This window comes from Dama dama, chromosome 14 (genome assembly GCF_033118175.1).
Source record: "Dama dama isolate Ldn47 chromosome 14, ASM3311817v1, whole genome shotgun sequence".
NCBI classification, from domain to species: domain Eukaryota; kingdom Metazoa; phylum Chordata; class Mammalia; order Artiodactyla; family Cervidae; genus Dama; species Dama dama.
Window position 1 is genome coordinate 40,139,533 of NC_083694.1, and position 12,163 is coordinate 40,151,695.

Consider the following 12,163-nt stretch of genomic DNA (forward strand, 5'->3'; position numbering starts at 1 on the left):
TGGGAGCTGCACAGGCCTCCAACTGCCTTCCAAGCAGGACCCCTGAGACCTCAGAAGCTGAGCTGGCTTCTCAGGCAGTGCTGCCAGGCCAAAGGCAGACTTTCCTATCCTCCCACTAGCTCAGCCCCCAGCGAGGCCCCCTCAGCCCACCCAGGCCCCACCTGGAGCAGGAGCCCCTTCTGCCCCCAGACCCTCCCCCATGTAGCCCTCAGCCCTCCTGCAGACCCAGCTTTGACCCCAGCAGGGATGCCAGGTGAAGGCCTTTCCAAGCCACAGTACTGCATTTGTAGATTCTTTTTGACCTAAAAATAAAAGAAATTAATTTGTAAAGTTCATTGAGCTGAAAAGCAGCAAGCCCAACCGCCTGCTGTAATTGAACCCAGAACTTGTAAACATTTAGAACAGATCTTCACTGCTCTTTAAGCCCCAGGTCAGGCTCTTCTCAGTGTTTAGGCAGCTCCAGCTCCTGGCCTGAGACCATCTTTAAATCTCAGAGCAGGTTCTTGAAGGATGGGCTTCCTGAGCCGGGACCTGCTGTGCCCCTAGTAGGGAGGAGCTAGGGACAGCGCATCTAGAATGTCACAAGGAGGTGTCATTAGGACAGAGCCAGGAGCCTAAGTTGCAGATCAAAGGACAGAGCTGTGTGCTCTCAGTCCTTCCCTCCTGGCGGCACCTGGCACTGAAGACAAGGTGGGGACACTGGCCCCCTCGGCTTGAGATGGGATTGCCTGCAGGCCGCAGGTGCACGGGGAAGGGCTCTCTCCACCACCACCTGAGACCCCCTCTTCTGCCTCTCACAGCTTCCACTTCCGGACGGAGGGAGGAGCAGTGAAAGGAAACCCAGAGGCTGCCTTCCCGGCCTCAGCTGCTGAGACCAAACCCTCCTTGGCCCCCGCGTCCCCTCCAGCGCCACCCGTCACCACGGCCACGGCTTCCTCTCTCGAGGGGCCCACTCCCAGCCTGGCCGCCGTGCCCTCCACCCCCACCCTGCTCGCCTGGAAGCAGCTGGCTTCCACCATACCCCAGATGCCTCAGATTCCAGCATCAGTGCCTCACCTGCCCACTTCGCCCTTGGCAACGACTTCTCTAGAGAACGCCAAGCCCCAGGTCAAACCCGGATTCCTCCAGTTCCAGGAGAAGTGAGTCCCTCGATGAGCCGGGAGTCCTGTGTCCCCTGGGTGTCTCGGGAGTAGGTGCTAGCCAGGGCCGCTGAGGAGGTGCTGCTCCTCACCTTGCAGGAGCCCCGGCCATCCCCAGCCTCTCTGGGACCCGGTCCCCGGGCCATATCCTTCTAGCCAAAGCTGCTGCTGCTGCTCAGACCTCACTGCCTGTTCCTAGAGCAAGCAGCCGGGGTGGGGGGTGGGGGGTGGGGGGTGATGGTGGAGGTAGTGGCCATGGTTCTGGAGAGACCGGTGGCAACGCTCCGAGGACCAGCCGGGGTGGGCTGGCCGGGGTGGGCCTCGCCCAGCAAGGAGAGCTACGTCTCCCTCCGGGCCTCACTGTTGGTCTCTGTGGCTCCCGCCCGCAACTGAATCTCTGCAGGGCAAGCCAAGTCACAGAGGGGTGGAGGCAAAGGGGCTAGACCGTTCTCTGGGTGCCCGCCCTCCTGCACAGTGACCTGAGCTCTCGGGGTGGAAGGGACCTTCCTCAATGGATGGTGGTGGCTCCTTGCGGCGAGAACGGTGACTCTGTATCATGATGCGTGCGGCTTCCTGTTCTCAATAAAAGTAATAAATTGGATGTGAACACACACCGCCTGAGTGGCAGCTGTCCTCCCTCTCTGAGCACCTGGGGCTGGGCCCACGGCATGGAAGGGCACCTGCACTCCGCTCTGACCCTTCCCCACCTTCCTTCCTCTGTCCACCTCCCCAGCCCTCTTAGCATCCTGGCCTTGGTCAGAGTTTCCACCCAGGTCCAATGTGGATGTAGGGGGCAGCCGTGTTGTCAGCCAGGCCAAAAAGGGTAGAAGCCGGAGCAGAGCACCCTCCACTACTGCCTGAAGCCGGGGTCTGGGGCGGGGGGCTGCTGCTCAGGACAGGCAGGGCAGGGCTCACCTGGCACCCCGCCCCACCACTGAGCTGGCTTGTGTTCTCTGCGTGGGTGGCAGCTCCGAGCTCCGAGCTGACCCTGGAAGCCCCAGCAGCTGAGCCTCAGGACACGACACCAGGCACAGGTCCCCACTGGCTGAGGCCCCATGGTAGCAAAGCTTCCTGGTAGGGCTGCCCACCCATCTGCATGCTGTCAGTCAGCCACAGCCAGGGCAGCGCCCATGCCACGTCAGCCAGGCTTTCGCTGGCGTCCCGCCAGGCTGGCAGCACCATCCCTCATTTTCATATCCAAGAAATGATTGCCGTCATCCTTATCTATAAGCCTGAGGTGTGGCCGTGGAAACTACGTGTCCCAGCATGCAGTGCTCTGGGCAGCCTGCACACCGCAATCCCTCATGCGCCAGCAGAGTTCTAAAAAGAGGGCAAGGTTGCATGCTGGGATCTGTAGTCTCCTCTGGCCAAATGGCCCTGTTGAGCCGGAGGGCAGTCCTGGGGCCCTTCCTCTTGAGGGCACCATGGGAGATTGGGGAGCAGAACCCCAGCGTGAGCCAATGTCAGGACATCGGCGGGGAGGGTACTGGGAATGCCAATGACCTGGGCCGTGGTTTCATTCCAGCGATCCTTGCCTCGCAACGGACTGCAAGTATGCCAACAAGTTCCACTTCCACTGTCTCTTTGGGAACTGCAAGTACGTCTGCAAAACCTCTGGCAAGGCCGAGTCCCACTGCCTGGACCACATCAACCCCAACAACAACCTGGTGAACGTGCGAGACCAGTTTGCTTACTACTCCCTGCAGTGCCTCTGTCCCAACCAGGTCAGCAAGGCGGACGGGCAGGGTGGGGCCTGGGGCGGGAGCAGGGAGGCACAGGGCCCTGGAGCAGCTCCTCCTGGCAGAGACTCTGCTTCTCACACCCTTTTTAATTGGCTTCCTCCAGACTTTGGAAAGGACACTGTCTGCCCCAGGTCCCTGGAGACCCCTGGGCAGCAGTTCAGCTTGTTGCTCGTTTGGTGAGGTCTGTCATTTTATCCTAACCCTCAGTGATGACTCTATGATGAGCCGCCACTGGGCACTTGGCACCATTCTGCCCATCCTGGAATGGCCACGCTCCTTTTCTCTAGAAGCCTGGAATTTTAAAACATTGGACAGATATTGAACTGTCTGTGCTCCAGACAGGAAGGGCAGATCAGATTCATTATAAAGGCCTACCCCCAAGATTTGTAGGGGCCACCTGACAGTGCCTTGAGGAGGAGTCTGAGCCTAGATCCGGACCGAGAGGTGTACCAGGGTAGATGAGTGATGTCTGCCCAGGTCTGGGCACACAGAGAAGAGTGCTGGGATCGATTAGTGATGTCTGCTCTGGGTGTGGGTTCAGAGAGATGGAAATGATACCAGATAGGATGCCTTAGTCAAATGACAGAAAGGACTTACTGCTTTTTAAAACGTGAATGATCTTTACACAGTTGTGTTTGCTGATTCTGAGTGCGGAAGGACACACAAATGCAAAGGGCCAGCCACAGCCCAGAGGCCTCTGGCAGGTGGGGCTTGCGGCCGTTGTCTGCCTGGTCCTGACTTTCCTGTCCCTCCCCGCAGCACTGCGAGTTCCGGATGCGTGGGCACTACCACTGTCTCCGGACTGGCTGCTACTTTGTGACCAACATCACCACCAAGCTGCCGTGGCACATAAAGAAGCACGAGAAAGCCGAGCGGCGGGCAGCCAATGGGTTCAAGTACTTCACCAAGCGTGAGGAGTGCGGCAGGCTAGGTACCGCAGGCCAGGGCTGGGGGCAGGGAACTGCCGCAGTGGGCAGGGCTGTGGCTCTGGCCCCAGAGGCCCGGGTGCCACTTCTTGTTGCCACACATCAGGCTCCATGGGTTTTTTGTTTTAATGTCACAGACCAGGCATTGTCAAACTGGGAAAACAGTCAAAACCCCAAAAGCCTGGAAAGAGGGGTGAGGATAACCCAGAACACTCCAGTCACCCCCGGGGCAAATGGCCTGGAGCCTCATCTCTGGTCTCCAGGCTTGGTTTCTTTTCTTTTTCTTTTCAATAGGGCCTTGCAGGTAAGTTTTCAAAATTCCTGACATTCTCTGCCCTGGGATGTCTATCCATGGTTTTAAAGATCAAGTTTTTATCCATAATGGGCCGTGAGATGTTCATTCGTTCATTCACTCACTCAGCAGACATTTTATTTTTTTGGTTATTTTTTATTTGACTGTGCTGGGTCTTCTTGCTGTGCGAGGTCTTTCTTTAGTTGCAGCGAGCAAGGGACTACTCTCTCATTATGGCACATGGGCTTGGCAATGCAGTTGTTTTGTCGCAGAACACAGGCTATAGGTGTTCAGGCTCAGTAGTTGTGGCTCTCAGGCTTATTTGCTCTGTGGCACGTGGGATCTTAGTCTCCTGACCAGAGGTCGAAACCCATTCCCTGCATTGGCAGGTGGATTCATAACTACTGGACCATCAGGGAAGTCCCTCAGCAGAGGTTTATTGAAGAGCAGCCATGGGCCAAACTCTTTGCTGTTGCAGGAGGTGCAGGGGGTGGGGGGTACAAGTGGCAGCTGAGATCTTTTTTGTCTACTGTGGCTGGCACCAAGCTTGGTGCTGGGGATCTGGTGGGACAAGCAGGTACTTGGTCAGTTCAGCTCAGGGCGTTTGTAACCTGGAGTGACCTGGAAGGAGGCGGCCAAGGGGCAAGGAAGTGACCTTGAACTCAGGGACAGGTGCTTCAGAGTTAACTTCACTGCTGAGAGCTGAGTTCTTGGCCAGGAAGCTGCCCCCAGCCCCAGAACAAGGCCTCCCTGAGGAGCTCGTTGGCTCCAGCCCCAGGATGCTGTGGGGAGCAGGCTCCATGCAGAGTCCACGCTCTTACTGCAGGATGGAGCCACGTGTCACGTGCAAACATGGGGCAGTAATCTGCCCAGGAGGAGACCAGACACTGGAAGGCAGGTGGGAGCCAGGCAGGCTGGGTGCAGACACCTGGGCTCAGGTGACTCAGGTGGCCATGGCTGCAGGGTCCAGGGGGTACAGATGGGGGCTACTGCCTGCAGCCAGCTGGCCATTACGTAGGGGAAGGGTGAGAGATTCAAAGTCAACTGCCAGAAATGAAAGGAAACAAACCTTTCCTTCAGGTATTAATTCAAAAATAATTCAGAGCCTGAGAGAGCTGGTTATCACAGCAACAGATATCAACACTCGGTGACCCATACTGGGTCCTGGGTTCAGCTTACAGGTGTCTGGGATTCTGTAGTTGCCATTATTGACTCAGTTGGGGTGTTTTGGGTGGTAGCTGGGGCCAAAACAAAGCTGGGGGATGATATAAGACACCTGGCCAGCTCAGGTGCCATGGCAACGGGCAGGCCTTCGCCTGCCCTCTGCTGATACCATTTCAGTCTGGCCGTTCTGTTTGTCCTCAGCCCAGAGCAAAACCCAGGTGGGTGGGGGCGGGGCAGAGGGCCAGCCGACCTGCAGCCGTCTCTACAAGGTTGGGGGGTGGGGGGCAGCACCTGGGGTCCCCAGAGGAGAGCTGGGAACAGATGGCATGCTGGGAGGCAGCTGATCAAGTGGACAGGTCATGAGGGTCCCCTGCCCTGGAGCCCGTGGACCTCTCAATGTGCGGGACAGGGGAGGGGGCCAGCCTGCCATTGTCCCGCAAGTCCATGCTAGATTGGAGGGGAGACCCAGGCTCTGGACATCCAGGTGGCCGAGGACTTTCTGGGGGTGGGGGGGTGGGAGGTTCCTCAGGGGAACGCCACCATGGGCAAGTGCCGTTTCCCCAGATGCCATCTTCCTGGCATGTGTGCCCATGCCCAGAACAGTGCCCGCCATGCAGCGGGTACCATGAGCGCCAGCTGGCCCGCAGGGAAAGCTCACAGCCGAGTGGGGCTGTGTCCACAGGCTGCAAGTACAACCAGGTGAATAGCCACTTCCACTGCATCCGGGAGGGCTGCCAGTTCTCCTTCCTCCTCAAGCACCAGATGACCTCCCACGCCCGGAAGCACATGCGGAGGATGCTGGGGAAGAACTTCGATCGCGTGCCCTCCTCCCAGGTGAGCTGCCCCTCCACCGCCTAGGGGCCAGAGGGGATCACCTGTATCCCAATCTGGCAGCCGCTGGAAGTGACCGCATGCCCCTTGTGGGCAGCACCGCCTCCAGCCCAGCTTGCTCAGGTCCCCCCTGCTTCCTTTCAGGGCCCCCCGAGCCTGATGGACACCGAGACGGACGAGTACATGGATTATACTGGCTGCAGCCCGGGCGCCATGTCCTCCGAGTCCTCCACCATGGACCGAAGCTGCTCCAGCACCCCTGTGGGCAATGAGAGCACCGCGGCAGGTGAGCAGGCGGCCAGGACGGGGCTGCGGGGGGTCTGGGAGGCGCCCGGCCTGGGACGGGCCCCTCCTTCTGAGGCCCAGCAGTGCCAGGTCTGGCTCAGGACTGGAGCATCATAGCCAAGTGGCCTCAAAGGAGGACAGGCCAGTGTGTGGCTGGGCCAGCTGGTCTGTGGGACATGGGTCCCCACCTGCTGCCGCCCTGCCCACCTCCCCTGCACTCTGCCCTCGGCTTCCGTTTCCAGGAGAGGACCCAGGCTTGAGCTGAGAGCTACAGCCAGAGGGGCAGGTGGGCCCCACCCAGCCCTGGCCCCTCCTCTGGCCTCTCTGCCGTGGTCCCCAGCACAGTCCCTGGGCCCCAGAGTGGGGTCCTCCCCATGGGCCCTCCCCAGCCCGCCATGACCCCCCTGCACTGCCATGCCCTCCTAGTCTCTTTCCTCTGCCACCCCTCCCCTCTCTTCTTCGCGGCATCTGTCTGCTCATCTGTCCACGTATTTTCATATCATACTTGCTTCTGCCATTGGGTTTCTCATTTTGGTTCTTTTGTTTGTTTGTTCTTTGTTTTGGTTTTCTTTTTTTTTTTTTTTTTTCTGCTTTTCTCCACCCTCTCCAGGCTGCCCGGCTCCTCCTCCTCCTCCTCTTCCTCTTCCTGCTGCTGCCGGTGACGAGGCTGCCCGCGGGGCTCCGCAGCCCCCACTGACCCCATCCTTCTCTCCGGCCGTGCTCCGGGCGCCCCTCCCCTCCCTCCCATGCCTCTTTTCTCCACCCTGTCTCTCATACTCTCTGCTCAGTGCCACTCTCGGAGCCACCCGGGGCCTGGCCCACCCCATCAGCAGCCCGCCCAGCTTTCCGCCTGTCACTGCCACTCCATCTCCAGTAAAAAGTGACGCCCCCCTAGTTCAGGACGCCGCAGGTAACTCACACACACCGTCTCCACCGCCGTCTTATCACCCTGGCCGAGCCCCAAGGCCATGGTCCAGGATCTGGCCCTTGTCTGTGGCCTGCCAGGCCAAGGACAGGGCCACCCTGCTCTCCTCACAGCCCAGCCCCACCTCTCCCCGACCCCTCCCGAGACCAGAGAGCCTGGCCCCTGTCCCGAGGATACCTTCTCTCGGTTCCTGCGCGGCACCGAGCAGGCCAGAACATCACCACCAGGGCTCCCTGGGGCTCACCCCATCTCAGCCACTGGTCAGAACCCCGAGATGGCCAGGCCCGCCCCACTTCCCTCAATCCTGCAGCAAAGCAGAGCCTGTCCCCCGCGCTCTGGGGCATTCACCCGGGACCCAGGACGAGGGAGGGACAGAGATTTTCTTGGAAAGCTCCTGATGTCTGGGACCTGCCCAGGTTTGGAGGGTCCTGACACCAGGCTGAACCCCCATTCCTGGAGCCACACAGGACGAGGCCTGAGCCCCGGGCAGTGCTTCATAGCAGAGGTGGCTCCTGGCCTCACCCTGTACCTACTGCCCGGCAGGCATGGGACCTGCCCGCCCCTGTCCTTTGCTGCACCACTCCAGCTCTGCCTCTGCCCCTTCCATTTGTTCTTCCCCAGGGGGTTGGCAAAGAGCATGGCAGAGGGTTCCCCCTCATGGAGTTCAGCCCCTGTTCTGTCGCTGGCATAACCAGTGACCTCATATCCAAAGCAGCTACTCCTCACCCACCTGGATCCCCAGGCCCCAGACCCTCCCTTGCCTCATGCTGGGTACCCCAGTCCATCACAGTCCTTGTTTCTCTCCACCTGTTGAGGGGCCGGGATGGGGGAGGATTGGGTCTGTTCCCAAGATGGGTGGTACTGAAGCCTGGTGCCTGGGGTGGGTGTTCTAGACAAGTTCAGGGAGGGCTGGGTAGATCAACACGTTGGGGAGCCTGGAGGGTGCCCACCCTGCCTGCTGTTGGGGGGGCCAGGCCTGGGGGTGGAGCAGGGAGTGACCGGGACAGCCGCCCTTTCCCCAGCTGCCTGTGCAGAAAGTGGTCACGGATGCATGACCGAAAAGTGCAGTTGTGGGCAGCAACGGGGCATCCAGAGCCCAGCGAGGCAGTTGGGACCAGGTGGGAGAGCACAAGTGCGGCCCATCGGCCGGCCGAACCTGTGCTCCAGTCCTGGCTGCTCAGCAGAGCTGCCCTCTCCCAGCCCAAAACATTAAAGAACCTTCTGGTACCAAGGAGAAGGTTGCACACCGGGCAGGGAGTCACTGCTGCAAACAGTTCCAAGGCGCTCGGTATCCCTGTGGCAAACAGGCTGGTCCCAGGCGCAGACAGGCGGGCAGCCCAGGAAACTGGTTAGTGGGAGGGAGAAGGAGCCGGCCTGTCCCTCATTAGAGGCAGGCGCGTGATGGCGTCTGGCCCCGGTCCAACTTGGGTAATTACACTGCCGACCTAGATTCCCCCTTCAGCTTCAATTAGCGCCAGGACGTGTCCTCACTTCCCACCCAAACGGGCCAGGAAGCAGCCACCACATCGCCCAGAGCTGCATGCTCTGCCACCCACGAGGGTGGACGCCTGTGCGGTCAGCCTGCAGACAGGGATGACTAAGGGGGAAGCCTGGGGCTCCCCCGACTATCCTGGGGGGCGGGTCACGAAAGAGGCCCGCAGAGCAACGGGGAACCGAGGGGTTGTGCTCGAGTGCAGCCCCTTGGCCAGCGGGCCAGGATCAGGGACCATGAGTGAGTGTGATCCTGGGCATGGTGCCTGCGCTGACCAAGCCCCCCTCCCCAGGGAACACCATCTCCATGCCGACAGCCTCGGGGGCCAAAAAGCGCTTCTGGATCATTGAGGACATGTCTCCGTTCGGCAAGCGGCGCAAGACTGCTTCCTCTCGGAAGATGCTGGACGAGGGCATGATGCTCGAGGGCTTCCGGCGCTTCGACCTCTACGAGGACTGCAAGGACGCGGCCTGCCAGTTCTCGCTCAAGGTCACCCACTACCATTGCACGCGCGAGAACTGCGGCTACAAGTTCTGCGGGCGCACGCACATGTACAAGCACGCGCAGCACCACGACCGCGTGGACAACCTGGTGCTGGACGACTTCAAGCGCTTCAAGGCCTCGCTCAGCTGCCACTTCGCCGACTGCCCCTTCTCGGGGAGCAGCACGCACTTCCACTGCCTGCGCTGCCGCTTCCGCTGCACCGACAGCACCAAGGTCACGGCGCACCGCAAGCACCACGGCAAGCAGGACGTGATCAGCGCGGCGGGCTTCTGCCAGTTCAGCTCGAGCGCCGACTGCGGCGTGCCCGACTGCAAGTACAAGCTCAAGTGCTCGCACTTCCACTGTACCTACCCCGGCTGCCGCCATACGGTCGTGGGCATGTCGCAGATGGACTCGCACAAGCGCAAGCACGAGAAGCAGGAGCGCGGCGAGCCGCCCGCCGCCTCCCCCGGCCCCGAGGGCCCCGCGCCCGGCCCCGCCGCCGCCGCCGCCGGCCTGGACGGCGCGCCCCCGCCCGGCGCCGAGCCCGCCGCCGCCGCCGCCGCCCTGCTCTTCCTGCCCGGCCCGGCGCTGGGGCCCAGCGACGACCCCGGCCCGCCCGACGCCCCGGGGCCCCGCATCGGCCCCGCCGTGCCCGGCCCAGCGGCCGGCGAGTCGTCGCAGGAGGACGACGAGGAGGAGCTGGAGCTGAACGAGGAGGAGGCGGACGACGACGAGGACGACGACGAGGAGGACGACGAGGACGACGACGAGGAGGACGAGGACGACGACGACGAGGACCTGCGCACCGACTCGGAGGAGTCGCTGCCCGAGGCGCCGGCCGTGGCGGCGGGGCCGGGGGCGCGGAGCCCGGAGCTGGCGGCCCTCGGCGCCCCCGCGCCCCCCGGCCCCGCGCCCGCCGCCTCCTCCCCGTAGCCGCCGGGCAGGTGGCGCGTCGGGGGGCCGGGCGCGCGCGGCGCCCTCGGGATCTTGCCGCTTTATTCTATTGCTATTATTATTATTGATTTTGTAAGAAACGGTATTTATCTGTACAGCTTCCCTTGTCCAGAGCTAGGTGTCGGCCGCGTCCCGGCGTCGGGAGGCGCTCCGGCCCGGGTGGGCCCGTGCGCCCCGCCGGTGCTTCCGGACCCCGAGTCCGTCTCAGGACAGAGGCGGGGGGGGCCTCCCTCTGGTGCTTCGGGGCCGCCCCCGCGCCCGCCCTCCCGCGCGGCAGCTCGGCGGCCGGCAGGACAGAAGCTGCCCGGGCGGGACCCGCCTCCGCCGCGGTCCGGGGATCTTCTTCAGGGAAACAGAAGGTGCTCTTGTCCGGGGTGGGACAGGGGCCCCGGCGGGTGAGGCGGGCGCCGATCCCGCCCCCCCCCCACCCCCACCCCACGCCGCGCCGCTGGGATTCCTCATTGCTCAGGGCTGGGACGGGCGCTGGGGGTCACCGTGACCCCCGCCCCGCACCCCCGGAGGCGGGCGGGCACCTGTAGCATCTGCAGGGCCTCCCATTCGTGCAGCTAAGACCCTCCCTCCTGGCCCCGGGGGAGGGCAGGGCAGGAGGCGGCCGGCGGGTGACCCACAGGGACCTCGGAGGGAACCTCCTGGAACTGGCCGAGCTGACGGCTCCGGAGCACTCGGCCCCCACCGCGGGGGCCTGGCCGGGTGTCCGCCCCGAGGGCTGGGGCCTGGGAAGGGGGCGCCTCGGCCTACCCGCTGCCTGGGGTGTTGGGCCCTCAGGGGGTCTCCGCCACCCAGGTGGTAAAAACAGGAAGGATGCGACAGTTTGGGGCTTTAATAGTCAACATGGAAAAAAATTCGAGGAAGTTGTACAGTATTTTTCCTGTAAAGGTTTATTATTCTACACAGAACAAAAGAAAAAAAGCAGGCGGGCGCCCAGAGCACAGACCGCCTCCGGACCAGCCCTGAGGTTGGAGACCCGAGTGCAATTGCTCACGTGGGGTTTTGTTTAGCGTTTAGTTAGAGGCCTTAACCAGGTTGAGGCTGTCTGTCTTTACACTAGCACTGATGGGAGCTGCGTGATTCCAACTTTTAACTTGAATTTTGTAGAGACAAGAAAAAAGGACTATTATTGTTGATACAAGTTTGTAGTTAATTTAACATTTGAGTTTTTCTCTATTGGTTATGCGTGTGGCTTTATAGGGCTTTTTTTTTTTTTTTTTTTCCAGTTTGTTTTATTATTTTGTTTGGGATACGTCTTTGCTGGTTCAACCCACCCAGATTTGGTTCCCTTTGCAAAATACACCCCTGTCCCCCATCACCGCCCCTTTCAACGATGAGGTCACCTACCCCAGAGCCGGCCCCCGCCTGCCCGGCACACACCCAGCCGATGGCTCTGATGGTGACAGGGACCGAGGGCACACTGCCCAAGGCCTCTCCTGTTCACCTTCTCTCCAGGTCAGGCCACCTGCCCCATCTCAGTTGGACCCTGTGAATGGCCACAGGGAGAGCTCTAGGTCCAGCCTGGGGGAGGGGCTGTCACCCATAGCCTCCTACCCCTGGGTCTCCAGGGGAAGCCTGACCCGGCTGTTGGAGGGGGACAGGGCAGTCGTTTTCTTTTTTTTTTTCTTTTCCTCCCATTTTTTTTTTTTTTTTTTTTGTCCTCTTGGCTGCCCACAGCCAGAAAGCCAGGACCATCTGAACTGGAGAGAGAGCAGGAGGGAGGAGTGGTGAGACGGATGTACCTGATTCAACAGGAAACAAGTGGTTTTCTAGAACAGCCCCTACCAGAGCCTCCTGAATTCTGTGGGCACCATGTGCTGCTGCTGAGCATTCGCCCAGACTTTGTGCCCGACCACAGAACCGTGGAGTCTGTGGAAGGAGTTTTGTAAAGGAAAAAAAAAAAATTTTTTTTCAATGT

At 61.0% G+C, this 12,163-nt stretch overlaps 1 protein-coding gene across 4 annotated transcripts in view; it reads left to right on the forward strand.

Annotated features, from left to right (window-relative positions):
- Window positions 1–10,215, forward strand: part of CASZ1 (castor zinc finger 1) — a 152,130-nt gene extending 141,915 nt beyond the window's left edge. For 3 of the 4 annotated variants that reach the window (XM_061160418.1, XM_061160419.1, XM_061160417.1), the window contains 6 exons: window positions 801–1,139; window positions 2,665–2,863; window positions 3,641–3,812; window positions 5,946–6,097; window positions 6,239–6,380; window positions 9,089–10,215. In XM_061160418.1, the coding sequence (XP_061016401.1) occupies window positions 801–1,139; window positions 2,665–2,863; window positions 3,641–3,812; window positions 5,946–6,097; window positions 6,239–6,380; window positions 9,089–10,215 (2,131 nt within the window). Of the gene's footprint in view, window positions 1–800; window positions 1,140–2,664; window positions 2,864–3,640; window positions 3,813–5,945; window positions 6,098–6,238; window positions 6,381–7,167; window positions 7,290–9,088 lie in introns of all 4 variants that reach the window. The other variant, XM_061160420.1, reaches the window with a different exon arrangement.
- Window positions 10,216–12,163: the final 1,948 nt, after the last annotated feature.